Source organism: Bactrocera neohumeralis, chromosome 2 (genome assembly GCF_024586455.1).
Source record: "Bactrocera neohumeralis isolate Rockhampton chromosome 2, APGP_CSIRO_Bneo_wtdbg2-racon-allhic-juicebox.fasta_v2, whole genome shotgun sequence".
Lineage (NCBI taxonomy): Eukaryota > Metazoa > Arthropoda > Insecta > Diptera > Tephritidae > Bactrocera > Bactrocera neohumeralis.
In genome coordinates, this window is record NC_065919.1 from 20,632,356 (window position 1) to 20,649,666 (window position 17,311).

The 17,311-nt window shown below is 40.7% G+C and overlaps 1 protein-coding gene and 1 pseudogene across 1 annotated transcript; both read right to left on the minus strand.

Moving 5' to 3' along the window:
- Positions 1-1,597: 1,597 nt before the first annotated feature.
- On the minus strand, positions 1,598-4,751 carry LOC126751199 (putative odorant receptor 85e). Its single transcript, XM_050461251.1, has 5 exons — positions 4,212-4,751; positions 3,943-4,142; positions 2,168-2,453; positions 1,801-2,061; positions 1,598-1,708 (listed from the first exon to the last, which is right to left on the minus strand). The coding sequence occupies exons 1-5, from the start codon at positions 4,749-4,751 to the stop codon at positions 1,643-1,645; spliced, it is 1,353 nt and encodes a 450-aa protein (XP_050317208.1). The 3' UTR covers positions 1,598-1,642.
- A 1,018-nt stretch (positions 4,752-5,769) lies between these two features.
- LOC126751200 (putative odorant receptor 85e) lies at positions 5,770-11,396 on the minus strand (annotated as a pseudogene).
- Positions 11,397-17,311: the final 5,915 nt, after the last annotated feature.

Sequence of the window (17,311 nt, forward strand, 5' to 3'; positions counted from 1 at the left end):
GGCGTTCTGTTGTTCCTGATTACAAGTGAGTTGTAAAGGTACGAGGGAGCTCCTATAAGTACTTCATCATTATCAGATTGGCATAACAAACGGGTGTCGGACTTGGCCGTCCGTAGTCGTCTCTGCAATGCGCATGATAGCGCCAGTTGTAGATTTCAAGTACCGCCAGCTGTACATCCACTTTGGCTTTCCATCTTAGCTGGAAACATCATTTCCTTCGTCGGTCACTTTGGAACAACGAGTAGTACATTTTGTGAGCTGGAGTGTTTATCTACAATAACATGGCCAAACAGCGCAGTCGAAATATGTTCATTTCGCCGCAGAGCACATAAGTACAACTTATCATTTCACCGAATCCGCCACCCTCCTTCGATCACTTCTATGGTACTAAAACTTTTCGGAGAACTTTTCTCTCGAACGTTTCTAAAGAATATTCAGCGCTATTCGTTATCGTCCTTTCTTCTACATCCTACAACAGAACGGGTATTATGTGTGACTTATAGAGCTTTTTTCTACTTTTAAATTTCTGCTGATCTCGTGATGGCATGGAATTGGAAAGAGTAATTATCCAACTTATGATACTTTGTCTTGTTCATCACCTCGCTGGTTTTCCTTGAGAATGATGCATGGCTTCGGTCGACAATGTCGATATCGCCGACGTGTATCAATAACTGGTGACTCTTAAAAAACATAGATTAACGAAGTCGCTTGATGGTGGGCATTCTTGTCTGAAAACTTCTTTGGAATCGAACGGCTGAGAGAGAATCTTCCCTATTCTGCAGGAGATGATCGTAGCATTCAAAGTCATTTTACATAGCTATATAAGTTGTATAGGTGTAAAAGTGATATATTTTTCTGCTATCGAAAGCAGCTTTCAAATCGACAAGATGATGGTGCGTGTCAATCTTTTTTTCTTCGATCTTTTCCAGTAGTTGGCGATGTTACACTTACCAGATCGCAAGCCACACTGATAAAATCCAAGCAGTTTGTTCACGATGGGATTCAGTCTTACACAGAGTACGTTCAGTAAGACCTTATACTTGACATTCAGAAGGCTGATCCCACAGTAGATGTGTGGGGGTCCTTGCATGCGATAGAGTTGGTGCATTTGTGACGGTGGACTCTGGTGCTATTTCCGTTCTATCAATAGCATTGCTGTTGAGAAGCATTCCCTAAATATCGAGTACTTAGCCTGACTAAATTTCAACCATATCGGATTGCGCTTCATGATCCAATGGTACACACCAAAGACCAAAAAATAGTCAAGCCTGCGGACTTTCCCAATGAACTTGCTCCGAAAACTGTTCTATCGGACGGCGTTCGCTTTCTTAGATTCACCATATTTTCAACGACTACACTAAGATGGCCAATACAGTCACAGGCCATTACTATGCCGATTTAAGAGTCTACAAACACGGCGAATAAAATCCGGTTTTCGAAAAGTAATTTTTCATTTACCTATTGTATCGACGACCCATAACGCAAGCTATGAGAGAATCCTTAAAACACTTAATTCTATTAAACTGACTCTAACTTAAGATTAAGGCAATGAAATTCAATTTTGAAACCTTACACTAACATGGTCTCTAATATTTATTTCCAACCACATACGCAATATTTATTGAGACAAAATCTAAATTTTTCATTTCGGATTTTTAGCCGCTAACTTCTGTAGCAGTGTCAAAAAGGAAAATGCTTGAGTGACCACCTGAAAATTCGAAAACAAAATTATACATTTTCTTCGCTCTAACGCCACTTAACTGTAAACTTCAGCGCAAAAATCACTTTTCCAACACTTACCGACCGCAGTCTCTCCACATCCATGGCATAGAATTTACCCGCCGTCAAACGAACTGCACGCTTACTATTCGCCAATAAAATGAGTATATCCTGACGTATGGGAGCGGTGTGAGTCCACCACTGCGAACGCCAAAACGCCTCACCACTTCGCACACTATGTCCGCGCAACAACTCACCAAAGTAAGTGAATATCAACAACTCGATAAATGTAAGGGTCACATATTGGACCAAATTCAAAATGCGCACTAAAGAACGTTCGCCCTGAAGCGAAGAGAGCAAAATCGAAAGTGAAGAAATTGAAAATCAAATTTAACGATGGCGTTGGTGGTAAACAATACTGCGACAGCATATTTCAACAACTACTCACCACAACGCCAATGAAGACCAATAAACAAAGCTGAAAAGTAACTTGTATCGATTTAACAAGGCAAAAAGGATTAAAAAGTTCCTCCATCTCCTTGCAGACGTCCAGGATAAAACTATGCAATTGCACACACTGCACTACAGCCAAATGCAGGGCTTCCGGTAACGTCGCTGCCGGCTTTTGGGTGTATAAATGTTGAAGTGTCGAGAGGTTGGTTAAGTGTTCTTCGCAATACATATACTGATTCAGTTCGTCGTCGGAAGGTTTTGGCAGGGCAGCTTGTTCTTTGCTAGAGCGGAAGAATTTAGAGCAGCGTGTAGTAATTTCTTAAAACTTAATAAATATAATAAATGTATTGATAGGTTTTAAAACCATGGGAATTTTTTCAAGAACTAAGGTTTAAAAATGTAAAACGACTTTCGAAAAGGTCCATTTTTGCTGTTGGCCCGACCTTGGTCAAAGCGACTAAAGCACTAATGGTGTTCAATCGACTAGCTGGAAAATCCGGGGGCTGCAAGCCAAGGATCGTTAGGTGGTTGTACACCATGATGGTGCGGCCGATAATCCCGTATGTGGCGGTGACCTGATCCCCAAAAGCTTCGCGGATTTCGATGGGGCTCCCACTATCGAAACTGTAGCAACTCGCATGTATCTGCAAGTGATCTGTTAGGCAGCTACAGAAATCTCATCCCAGCGGATGAAAGAGTTAAGTGGTATATTACCATTGGCCCTTCTCCCAAGGGACACCATCACCAAAAGGATTGACTTCACTAAGAAGTTCAAGGTTCCCTTGGCAGCAAGTGATTCTACTCTTGAGCCACTGCTTAGGAATAGTACGATCAAGTGATGGAGTCGCAGGACCACGTACCAAACTCTACCATACCTATGGAAAGTTTTCTGAGCATTTTTTAGGCAGAAGTCTTTGCCATAAGTCGGTGCATAGAGACAAATTTTCAATGCAACTATCGCAACGAATATACAAGTATAACCATACTTAGAGATAGTCAAGCGGCACTTAAAGCAAAATTTTTCTATGAGATAAATTCGCTACTGGAGCAGGTGTAGAGAACATCTTAATAGCTAGCGGAACGTAACTTAGTCCTCCTCATCTGGGTGTCCGATCACAAATGTATAGCCCGGAAAGTACTGGCTGATGAGCTCGCCCGCTCCCCAGCACCCACTAACATGGTAGGATCTGAACCTTCATTGCGGTGGGTCTACAAGATATGCGGCATGCCAAGTTACTAATGAGGGGTTACAACCTCAGCAGGTTTAAATATATAATCAGCCTCTCTAAGGACAAACTCAGGCATTCTACACTGGCCACTGCAAGCTAATCTTGGCTTAGCTTCTTGCGTAAATTCGACCAAGAGGATTAGTGTCTCCGGCTGTTCTCAAGTTCCTATATGACTATGGAGATATACGATATACACCGTGTTATATACTGAGAGTCTAGTTATCGCCTGCTTGCATAAAAGTTTTATGGATTTGCTGATTAGAATAGAAACCCTCATGGCACCATAGGTTCATTCTTACCAATTGGAGAATTAAAATGTTGTATTTACTTCCCTTTTTCGATCATATTGCCTATTTAGTTCGAGTTCATTAACAAGAACGGAGTATGATACTATCCCGTGGGGACGTCGAGTTTCAGTCCAATGGCCTAAAATTAGGAGCCGTAGCATTGACTATTACATAACGACATACTCAATCTAATTAAGGCAAATCAATTTAGGTAACGCTGAAAATGACCTTCAAAGCACAAATACTTTACCTACCGCAATTTCTCCACATCACAGCAGGCGCGCAAACGACCATAGTAACTCAAGTTCTTCAAACTGCAGTAAAGCACATCGAACTGTCCACACATGAGTATAACCAATGAAACGTACAAAGCGGAGCCATTACTCAGAGTGGCGCCCATTATTAACTGAGCTGTAAATTGTATAGCATACACTAGCTCGTAGACATAAGGTTGCTGTAGACAAATATAACCAAAGCTTTACATAACAAATAATTGAAAATATATTTCAAAAAAGTCACCTACCAACGGATCAAAGGGATACCAGCACTTCAGTGGTAGCGCCCGCACACCCATGATCAGTGGAGGTAAACCGAACAGCGCCGTACTGGCCACGCAGGTCAGCACCCACACAATAGTAATACGTTTAGCCAAAATAAAAGGGCGATACGCGCTCACAAAGCTCAAGCCGGGCAACGAGTGATGCCAATAATACTGATTGATGCGCTGCAAAAAAGCCAAAAGACGTTCCCAACGTAGCAACCAGTAAAAGGCCGCATAAGCGCTAAACGAAAATATGATGGTCATGGTGAGTGCGTCGGTGATCTCTTCTAGTTTGCCGCTGAGCAACATATCGTAGGAGGTCTTCCAGAAAAGCGCAGCCATGTGGAGGGATTGCGTAACAAAGAAGCAGCAGTAGATATAGCCCAGTCCATAGCCTACATTGAATGGGATTTGTCCAGTGGCTTTGAAGAAGATTACATGTGCGGCGAATAAGTCAACAATACGCGGCATGTCCTCATCGGAATAAAGTAGCGACATTCCTCCTAAATCTCTGGCGTCCATCTTGGTTATGTTTTGCTTTAGAAACGTTTTCGCTTGATGTGAAAATATAAACTAAACCGTTAACTCTTAACTAGCCCAATATTTATATGGGGTAGATGCCAAAATAAAAGGGAGATAGTCAATGGAAATTGTCGTTAAATTATTTATAAGTAATTTAGGTAGAATTACTACTTATAAAGAAATTAAAAACTTCAAAGCTCTGTAATCAATTTGCAATAAAGGGGTTCACAATACAGATCGCTAAGGTTTCTGAGGCAACTTGTTGTTCTCTTATAGCCTCATAATTAGCAGCTGGATGGCGTCGTCGGCCTCTTCTGTTTAGTCTTCGACAGCCGCTTTGTCGCCTAGTCTTGCGGATATCGAAGTTGATTTTATTTTTAGCTTTCGATAGAGTCCCTATCGACTCCGCTTTGATCAAAATCTCCTTTTGTTCTAAAGAAAAGCCGGGGCTTTTTAATTCAAGGAGCTTGATGACCCTGTCGCCTATAGATGGAGTTAAACTGTTTTGACGGATAGTATACATAGATTAATCCTGGACGCGATAATATAACGTCTATCTCCACCCATCTCTTCTGCATGATGCTCTGTGAAATGATGTTCCCGTCGATAACAACCACCTGAAGACGGTCTCTAGACACATCGCTTAGTGTCTTGCTGCCGTATTGTTTTGCTTTGTTCCTTTCAGGGTATTATGGGCAAAGTTCTTGTGGCTTCAAGCCAAGTTTGCTACGTGTTAATAATCTAGAACTCATAATATCAACAAACTGAGAATGGATCTCGTTCATTCAAAGCAACATAGAGATCTTGCAAGAGAGTTTAAAACTAAAGAAAAGCCGGGGCTTTTTAATGTCGGAAAAATGTGGACGTCTAACATGTTTTTATATTGATTGCTACTATACATTCCATCAAAAGTTGTAGAGTCGACTGTCAAAGCCAATCGCTAGACTTTCTTTTAACACATTCCAATTGAATACCCCTGTTTAGCCCGCTTCGCATTACTATGTATGAAGTCATATGTTTATTCAATGAGACTACCATAAATTCTAAGCATCCAACTTTTTGTCAACGCCTCTCAAAACTTTTTCCTGTTATAATTAAGTGTCTGATGTTGAGGCGCAAACACGCTCAAATTCAGCATAGACTTGTTCTTAAACATTATACTACGAAAAATTCAAAGTTTTCCCTTAATTCGATTTTCCTTCATTTGTTACTGCTTTCTATTCGTCTTTTGTTCGTTGGAGTTCGAAAAATTAAGATGTTCTGTGTTTTCGTGCGCAATTTTCTGACTGCTGCCTGAAATGTAAGAATACGAGGGAGATCCATTAAGTACTTTATCAACATCGGACCGGGTCTTGATCTTGGCGGCGTCGATATGCTATCGCCAATCGCCAATTGAAGACTTCAAGTTTCGCCTGTCTGCACCCAGTTGACATTTCAATGGGAGTTTGGGTCGACCATTTTAGTCGACCGTCGTACATTCTGCGAGCTGCATCGTTTCCTTCCTCACTAACATGGCCAAGCCAGTGCAGCCGTTATATTTTTATGCGTCACACTACGAGTATGTTCATATCTCCGAAAAGCTCCAACAGCTCATTATTCCACCGAATCCGGTATTCCTCTTCGCAAACTTGTAGGGGGGAGGGATCACACATCGGCATTTGGCAAAAGTCCGCAAGCCGATTGAAAGCACGCATGATTGTTGAGAAATAACATCGTCCTATATAAAATATTGGATATGAGAAAACTGTCGGTGCAACCTTGAAACCAATCCGAAAAAGTTTCTGCATGGCTTAGTAATCGTCGACAAAACATGAATTCACTGGTACACACCAGAGGCCAAGATACACGCGAAACCGCGCATTTTACTCAGCCAACCTGTTTCGAAGACTGTTTTATCGGACGAAAAAGTGATGGTTTCTACTTTCTGGCGTAGATGCCGCTTACGTGGTTATAGCCGAGTAAACTAACAACGCGCCAGTCGTTTCTTCTTTTCCCAAGGTGGCGCCAATTGGAGATTCCAAGCGATTTTCCACCTGGTCTTTCCAACGGAGTGGACGTCTTCCTCTTCCCTTGTTTCTCCCGGCGGGTACTGCGTCAAATACTTTCAGAGCTGGAGTGTTTTCGTCCATTCGTACAACATGACCTATAGCGTAGCCGCTGTCTCTTAATTCGCTGAACTGTGTCAATGTCGTCGTACAATCTTCAGCAGAATCTTTCTCTCGAAAATTCATAACGCCGACTCATCACATGTTGTCATGACCATATAACAAGGCGGGGATGATGAGTGACTTATAGGGTTTTGTTTTTGATCGTCGCGAGAGGACTTTACTACTCCATTGCCTACTCAGTCCGAAGCAGTACCTGTTGGCAAGAGTTATTCTACATTGGATTCCGAGGCTGACATTGGTGTTGGTGTTGATACTGGTTCCAAGGTAGGCGAAATTATCTACGACTTCAAAGTATTGACTGTCTACAGTGACGTGAGAGGCAGCTGTGTTTTCGTGCTATTAAAAGAAGCTTCGAAGTCCATGAAAAGGTGACGAGTGTTTATTCTTTTTTCACTGGTCTGTTCCAAGATTTGGCGCATGGTGAATATCTGATCAGTTGTTATTTTTAGTATTTCACACAATACGCTCGATAGAACTTTGTAGACGATGTTGAGGAGGCTCATCCCACGGTAATTGGCGCAGATTGTGGGGTCTTCCGTTTTATGGAATGGACACAGCACACTAAAATTCCAAAGAAGTTGATGCACGCTTCTTATCAGTTCTTCGCCGCCGTGTTCAAATAGCTCGGCCGGCAATCCATCGGCCCCCGCCGCTTTGTTGTTCTTCAGAAGGGTAATTGCTATTCGAACTTCTTCATAGTCGGGAAATAGAATGTTTTCTCCTAGTCATCGATTTGGTTCGCCATCTCCTAGTGTTATGCTTTCACTGCCGTTTAGCAGGCTGGAGAAGTGTTCCCTCAATAATTTTAATAGCCTCTGGGCATCAGTCACTAGATCACATCTGCGGATTCTACAAAAGATCTTGAAACCTTCTGTTAGTCGCCACGTCTTTTCGTAGAATTTTCGAGTCCTTTACCCTTGTCGGCCAGTTGGTCAAGCTCTTCGTACTCACGCATTTCGCCCTATCTCTTTTTTTTATCTGCAAATGCGTCTCGCTTCGCTGTTCAACTTTCGGTATCTATCCCATCCCGCACATGTTGTGGTCGATTGTAACGATGCGAGGTAGGCGGTATGTTTTTTCTCCGCTGCGACACGGCACTTCTCGTCGTACCAGCTATTCTTTTGCATTTTCCGAAAATCAATGGTTTCGGTTGCAGCTGTACGTAAGGAGCTTGAAATGCCGTCCCACAGTTCCCTTATACCGAGTTGCTGATGAGTGCTCTCAGATAGCAGGAGTGCAAGTCGAGTAGAAAACCGTTCGGTTGTCTGTTGTGATTGCAGCTTCTCGACGTCGAATATTTCTTGGGTTTGTCGACGTGGGTTTTTTGTCGCACAAAGGAGGATACGTATGTTGACTGCAACAAGATAGAGGTTCGAGGCAATGTCAGGACGCACATCTAAAAGACTGAAAACGTGTCTTCCGTCTATCATAACATGTTCGATCTGGTTGGTGGCTGTTCGATCCGGAGACAGGAGGTAGCTTGATGTATTTTTTATGCTGGAATCTAGTACTAGTAGATAACCATATTTCGGGCCCCGGCGAAGTCGATCAGCTTCAACCCATTTGGAGATGTTTTCTCATGAAGACTGAACTTATCGACTGTTGTACCAAGTATACCTTCTCTGCCCTTCCTGGCGTTAAAGTCGGGAAGCCGATCTAGACATAGTGGCGGGGGCAACTCTCATAGGTTCAAGCGTTTAACTTCTACACATGACTCCATCCTCCACAAGGCATCACTGACTGACTGACTGATAGAATTTACCCGCCGTCAAACGAACTGCACGCTTACTATTCGCCAATAAAATGAGTATATCCTGACGTATGGGAGCGGTGTGAGTCCACCACTGCGAACGCCAAAACGCCTCACCACTTCGCACACTATGTCCGCGCAACAACTCACCAAAGTAAGTGAATATCAACAACTCGATAAATGTAAGGGTCACATATTGGACCAAATTCAAAATGCACACTATCGAACGTTCGCCCTGAAACGAAGAGTACAAAATCGAAAGTGAAGAAATTGAAAATCAAATTTAACGATGGCGTTGGTGGTAAACAATACTGCGGCAGCATATTTCAACAACAACTCACCACAACGCCAATGAAGACCAATAAACAAAGCTGCAAAGTTACTTGTATCGATTTAACAAGGCAAAAAGGATTAAAAAGTTCCTCCATCTCCTTGCAGACGTCCAGGATAAAACTATGCAATTGCACACACTGCACTACAGCCAAATGCAGGGCTTCCGGTAACGTCGCTGCCGGCTTTGGGGTGTATATATGTTGAAGTGTCGAGAGGTTGGTTAAGTGTTCTTCGCAATACATATACTGATTCAGTTCGTCGTCGGAAGGTTTTGGCAGGGCAGCTTGCTAGGACGGAGGAATTTAAGGCAGTGTGTAGTGATTTCTTAAAATTTAATAAATATAACAAATATATTGATTGGTTTTAAAACCATAACAATTTTGAAAAATCCAGAAGAGACAAGTAAAATTCCCGTTTTCAAGAACTAAGAAATTAAAATAGCAGAACGGTTTCCATAAAGGTCCTTTTCTTCGACCCCACTGCGCACCCATTACTCTTTTGGATTTAAAATGCAATCTTTTAAAGCAGATAAGCTAAGCTGCTATCCCGAACCTAATTCTAATAAACAGCTCAGTGGATATGGTAAACAGAAAACCTTATTCTTTTCCACCACATGTCTCATTTCTCTTAAGTTAGAGCATTGGGAGCTGTTGAATATGTTCCGTCTCATACGGCTGAAGGCTTGGCAATCGCACAGATAATGTTCCAGTGCCTTATCATACTCCACGCATGCTGTGCATACCGCTGACCCCACTTATTGCATTTTCTGAAGGTGGTATCTTAAAAGTAAGTGTGTTGTCATGACCTCTACAATGTTACTAAACTCCTTTTTGCTATGAGGAGTTTTTTGTTCATCGACCATAAACACTACCCCAAAGTAACTTTGTGGTATGTCCTATGTTGATTGTGTTCCAAGACCTGAGGTTTTCCTTAAGGATCCATTGCTTCAAACAATTCCTGAAGAAGCTGAAAGGCCGGGGCCAACTCATAGGATTTTGACCACCTACTTCACTCCAGCCGGCCAACTCATCTGCATTTTCATTTTCTTCTATTCCTATATGACTGGGGAAACATATGATGTTAACTGAGTTACATACTGAGAGTATATTTATCGCTTGCCAGCACAACCTAAAGCAGCAAGACTTAATTAGAAGGAAGCAAAAGTTCACTTTGCACTCTTTGTAATGCCTATAATTACGGCATGAAAACCTGAATTGTTGTCATTTAGTTCTAAGCTACTTTCTAGGTATGGATTACTACGGCAGTAGGTTCGCTCATATTCGTATTTCACCCTTTGATCCGTCGGTGAATATGTTGATTTCGCTGTTGAACCTATCGATCACAGAACCATTGATCCATTCTTCGTTACCAGAGAATTAAAACGTTGTATTTACTTCCAAATGAGCCTCCCTTTCTCGGTCGCATTGACAATTTAGCTCGAGTTCAATAGCAAGGTCGAATATGATACCGAGCAAGAATCCAAAGGTCGGCTGGCCAAAAGTTTTGCCTACCAAATAGTGACATACTCAATCTAATTAAGGCAAATCAATTTAGTTAACGCTGAAAGTGATCTTAAAAGCACAAATATTTAACCTACCGCAATTTCTTCACATCACAGCAGGCGCGCAAACGACCATAGTAACTCAAGTTCTTCAAACTGCAGTAAAGCACATCGAACTGTCCACAGATGAGTATAACCAATGAAACGTACAAAGCGGAGCCATTACTCAGAGTGGCGCCCATTATTAACTGAGCTGTAAATTGTAAAGCATACACCAGCCCGTATACAAAAGGTTGCTGTAAGCAAAAATAACTAAAGCTTTAAATAACAATATATTGAAAATGTATTCCAAAAAATTCACCTACCAATGGATCAAAGGGATACCAGCACTTCAGTGGTAGCGTGCGCACACCCATGACCAGTGGAGCTAAACCATAAAGCGCCGTACCGGCCATGCAGCTCAGCATCCGCGTAATAGTCATACGCTTTGCCAAAATAAAAGAGCGATACGCGCTCACAAAGCTCAAGCCGGGCAACGAGTGATGCCAATAATATTGATTGATGCGCTGCAAAAAAGCCAAAAGACGTTCCCAACGTAGCAACCAGTAAAAGGCCGCATAAGCGCTAAACCAAAATATGATGGTCATGGTGAGTGCGTCGGTGATCTCTTCTAGTTTTCCGCTGAGCAACATATCATAGGAGGTCTTCAAGAAAAGCACAGCCATGTGAAGGGATTGCGTTATGAAGAAACAGCAGTAAATATAACCCACATTAAATGGAATTTTTCCAGTGGCTTTGAAGAAGGTTACTTATGCGACGAATAAGTTAGCAATACGCGGCTCGTCGTCATAGGAATAAAGTAGCGACGTTCCTCCTAAATCTCTGGCGTCCATTTTGGTTATGTTTTAATTTAGAAACGCTTTCGCTTGATGTGACAATATAAACTAAACCGTTAACTCCTTTGAAGCACAACATTTATATGAGATAGACGGCAAAATAAAAAGAGACTTAATCAAGGAAATTTGACTTTTATTGTTAATTTATTTATATGTAATTACGGTACAATTACTTTACTTCTTATAAAGAGATTAAAAACTTCAGAGCTCTGTAATCAAGTTGCGATAAAGGGACCCTCAATACGGATTATTTAAGTTTGTGGTGCAAGTTTGTTCTTTTATTGCCACCTCGTTAGCAATTGGTTGGTATCGTCGTCATCTCCGATGTTGTCTTCTTCAGCTGCTTTCTCGCCTGGGAATATCTTCATTTTAGTCTTGCGGATACCGAAACTGGTTTTATTATCAGCTTTCGATAGAGCCCTTATCGACTCCTTGCATAAGTCACAAGTACTTGTTTGCTGTCTTTGTTGGGTTTCTGCTTCTTGATCTGCTGCCAGTCGTATATACCAGGTATGGACTTATTTTGTAGCTGGAAGCATCGAAGGAGCATTTCGGCTCTCTGGAGAGAAAACAGCCAATTGCGCCCACGAAGTCTCCTTTTGATATTCCTGGCGAGTATTAATTCAAACTACGAATGCATCGCTAATTTTAGCAACACTAGCGATCCGAAAATTTAAGGAGGTAGATGGCCCTGCAGCGCCTAAGGGTGAAGTTAAACTCCGGATGTAGACCTGGCGGATAGTCAAGTATATAGGTTAATACAAAACTCGACATGCTGACGTCGATCTGCACCCATCTTTTCAGCATGATGCTTTGTGAAGTAGAGTTCCCGCCTATAACACCCACCTGAAGGCTGTCGCAAGCCACATTTCTGAAGTGTCTTGCTGCTGCTGCATTGTTTTGCTTTTTCTTTGTCTAGATTTTTCCACAAAACTCTTAACTCGAACCTGACTATCAATAATTAAACCGTCTAAAAGAAACAATCGCCCTTTCGCCGACAGCGTTATCCAACGAGAGAGGAATAGTGTCCTATCAGAGGACCAGCAGCCCACACACCTCAATGTTGACCCAACAAATGCTCAAGGAGCTCGGTTCCAAAGTTGAAGAGTGGACTCTTAACGCCAATCGCTAGACTTTCCTTTAACATATTCCAATTGAGACACCCTGTTTAGCCGGCTTCGCATTACTATACATACATACATATATGAAATCTTATGTGTATTCAATAAGACTACCGTAAATTCTAACCATTCAACTTTGTGTCAACGCCTCTCAAAACTTTTTCCTGTCATAATTAAGTGACGGGTGTTGAGGTGCAGTCACGCTCAAATTCAGCATAGACTTGTTCTTATTTTTATATTCTTGCAACAACTTGCCATTGAGTATAATAGTTTTGATCAACTAATGATTGTGTTTATCACTTAAAGCTAATCAAGATAGATAAGGGGTTATACATATATAAATTATCAGGATTGACGTGTTGAAATCCGGGTGAATATCTGTCTATCTGTCCGACCGTCCGTCAAGCGACTTGTGTAAAAATTACGATATCTTGACGAAACGTGGTATGCGCGTTCCTTGGCAAAAAAAAAAAAAAAATAATGAGTTCGTGATCGGACCACTGCCACGCCCACAAAACGCCATTAATCCAAAACATTGACCGACATAAAACTTTAATGTGGCATAGGGAATCGCAGAAGCAAGAGGAACTTCTTATGTGAATGGTCCTGAGCAGTATGGAAGCTCAATTAGTAGTAGTTTCGGCTACGTGGTCTGACCAGGGTCTTAATTTTAGGAACCATGGGAAGCAGGAGCCCTGGGAGTTCAATCCAACCTACTCGTGCGGACTGGCCCATCGGGGAGTATCGTGATGGTTGTGGGGAAAATCCGAACGCGAGGAAAACTGACACTTTGTCAGTCGAATGTGGAGTTGCATTGCAACCGGGTGCGAGACCCATAGTACGGCAGGGGTTTTAAATGGGTATCGGCGCTGATCAAAGCATTGACTTGATCTGCTGTGCTTTTGAGCGCCGTAGGGTAAGGTTGTCGTCAGCAGGTACCCACGTTAAGCACACCGGACGTTTTTACAGTGAAAATATCGACCAATATTTGAGTTATCTAAATGAAACTAATTTTTCTTATAACGGTGCATATTTGTGCTTAGAATGTATAAAATCGGGTGAAAACTCGCCCTAGACCGCATATAACTAACAAGGATTATGTACCTGAAGGCTTTGGTCCAAGCAAGTTGCAAGAATATGAAATGATCGGTTATACCCGAACTTTGCTTTTCCTTATGTGTTATAGATAGTTTAACCCTTTTCGAACATGCCAAACTTTTATTGATGGAAACAATATGAGAAAGCCAAATATTATAGGACGTTACATCCGGTCGTAATGTCACGGCCAATGGGAAACATCTTAGAGGCATGAATAACAACTTTTTGCTGCCTGAATTGGAGGATGTTGATGTGAACGACCTTTGGTTCCTCTAAGACGGCGCTACATGCCATAGAGCCAACGAAACAAACAATTTATTGAAGGAAACTTATGATGGGCACATTATCTCGTGTCGTGAGCATTTGTCGTGGCCTCCAAGAAGGCGCGATTTAACACCGCGGTACAATATTTGTGGGACTATGCAAAGCGGCTTGACGCCTTGGAAGTGATTATTCAGCGCATGCATTTCTTATAGCAACGAGTATATGTATAATTAAATCTGAAAATATAATTGGTCAAAGATTTATATTCAACGGAAACGATTTACTGTCATCAATTGTATTAAATTTTGATAAAATTGAATTGAAATTCTCGGAGCTTCAATTAAGTAAATTTCGCTTTTCCCCGACTAATAACATTATTCAGTCATGCGTTTTAATTTTTACCATGAAACTACCACAATGAGTTAAACTCATTTAAAAATTCACATATATCCGATACACCGTAAAACGTTAGCATTTCTAGAGTTTTCCAACTAATTTAAAAATATTTGCAAAATAACCGTAAGCGAGCAAATGTATAATTTTTAGCTGGCGGCAGTGATTTGCCATTAAATGCAATTTTCTGCTATCCCAAAATGCGGTTGGGGCCGCAGATATTTCCGCACACAGTTTAGAACACTCATATGCACACGAGGGTTGCCTTTTATATTTCGAAATTGGAAAACAGAAACAAATATTAATCATTGAAAATCACTTTATTGTTTTTCAAAATATTCTTCATTAAAATCTATACACTTTTGCAAGCGTTTGAACCAATTTTCGAAGCACTTTTGCCACACTGATTGAGTTATCTCCAAAACTTGTGTCCTGAACGCATCAAGCGCCTCTTCAGTTGTGAAAAAACGTTGACCTCTTAGTTTATATTCTTACGTATGGGACTAAAAAGAAATCATTCAGAATTATACTTGTATCGTGGATGATTCCTCAAATCGTTGACAGTTGTTTCAGTCGATGTGCGAGAGCTCGCATTGCGTGGTGAAGAGTGTTCCATCTTTGGTTGTTGATTTTCCCGGTTTCTTGAAAGACAACTTGCAAACAAATGGTTGTGGACCACTCAGCGTTTACTGTACTACCTTGTTTTAGATGCATGATTGCCGAATACTCAGGGTTTCTACAAAAACAGGCACCCATTTTTTTTAAAAGTCCAACAACTTTTATGTATTCGGCTCATCTTGAAATACCATACAGTCGACTTGTGTTTACTTTCGGGCTCATGTGCGTAAATCCACGCAAACAATGAAAATTTTTTGGCCAAGAAGAATATTTAAAGTTACTGTAAACAACACAAATAGCGCTCGTGTTCCAAAACGTTCTGAGTACGTATAAGATCAAAAATGTCAAAGTTACGATAAAATTGTGAGTTGTCAAATTGCAATACTCAACCCGAGTATAAATCTCGAAAAATAAAAGTCAACCTACATATGAGTGATTTGTGCTTAGTGTGTTGGTTCTGCCATTAGATCGTTTCAAATATGGCTTATAGCTAATGCTGAACGCAAAGGTGCGATTTGTGAGACATTTTTGAAAATCACATATTTTGCACATAAATTCTAACTATTCATACAACTTAACTGAATTCGGAAGACATAGCAGAGCTATAACGACTTAGGAGATCTCTAGTCGAAGAGCATGAAACCAAAAGCTGTTGAGGCCGAAGTATCGTTATCCAACCGACATACAGGTATTGCAGTCTGGTTAAAAACACTGTAGTTTTTTCGAACAAATGGATTACCTGATAGTATTGTTTATTTCACAAGTCCTGCCCTATCCGACCGCAAATCAGTTGTAAGATGATTGGCAAGCAAAGAACATGGAAGAAATATAAAAATATATAATACAAAACAAGAAAAGACGTTAACTTCGGCTGCACCGAAGCAAATATACCCTTCACAGGTGTATTTCTTTTAGTAACTATGTGTCCAGTTTGTATGGAAGCTACATATGTATATGCTATAATAATCCGATCTGAACAATTTTTTCGGAGATTATGTTATTGCCTTAAGCAGTAATTTATGTCAAATTTCGTAAAGATACCACGTCAAATGCAAAATTTTTCCACTCAAGCCCTTGATTTCGATCGTTCGGTTTGTATGGCAACTATGTATATGCTATAGTGAGCCAATCTGCTTAATTTCTTCCGATATTACATTATTTCTATGAACAATAACCCATAACAAATTTGGTGAAGATATATCGTCAAATGAGGAAGTTTCCATGCAAGCATTTGATTCCGGTCATTCAGTTTGTATGGCAGCTATATGCTATAGTGAGCGGATCTGAACAATTTCTTCGGAGATTACATTGTTGCTTTAGAAAATAACCTGTGCTAACTTTTGTGAATATATCTTGTCAAATGTGAAAGTTTCCATACAAGAACTTCATTCCGATCGTTCAGTTTGTATGGCAGCTATATGCTATAGTTAACCGATCTGAACATTTTCTTCGGAGATTACATTGTTGCTTTAGAAAAAATATATACCAAATTTCGTGAATATATCTTGTCAAATGTGAAAGTTGTCCATACAAGAACTTCATACCGATCGTTCAGTTTGTATGGCAGCAATATGCTATAGTTAACCGATCTGATCAATTTCTTCGGAGATTACATTGTTGCTTTAGGAAATAATATATACCAAATTTCGTGAATATATCTTGTCAAATGTGAAAGTTGTCCATACAAGAACTTGATACCGATCGTTCAGTTTGTATGGCAACTATATGTTATGGTGGTCCGATATCGGCCGTTCCGACAAATGAGCAGCTTCTTGAAGAGAAAATGACGTTTGCAAAATTTCAAAACGATATCTTAAAAACTGAGGGACTAGTTCGTATATATACAGACAGACAGACGGACATGGCTAAATCGACTCAGCTCAACATAGTGATCACTTAAATATGTAAACTTTATAAGGTCTCCGACGCTTCCTTCTACGTGTTACAAACTTCGTGACAAACATAATATACCCTCTTCAGGGTATAATAATTGATCTTTAAAATGCAGATATGCCCATATTTATTAATAACTTACCTCACACCTTACTTTATTAAATAACTATTTTAAAGTAAAAAGCATATGCCTTTTTTGAAAATGTTGCACTTCGTAAAGAAAAATTAATCAGCAACATTAACGCGTTTTGCCAAGGGTCTTCCATTCACGCACACGCTCGAATGTGAAATTACTCGAATAACTGCCCTTCAAAAAAAAGAAAATAAAAATAAATAAACCCATTAATACGCTGGTTGGTATTCATTAATTTGCCGCAAGTGCTGCGTGCCGTCCAACAAAATTACCCGTCTATGTTTATGAAAACATTCCGCAGCATTCATAAATATATGTATATGTATGTATATATACACGTATATGTGCGTATATGCAGTCGTACTTCCGGGTTAAAGCAGGAAGTTGTGGAA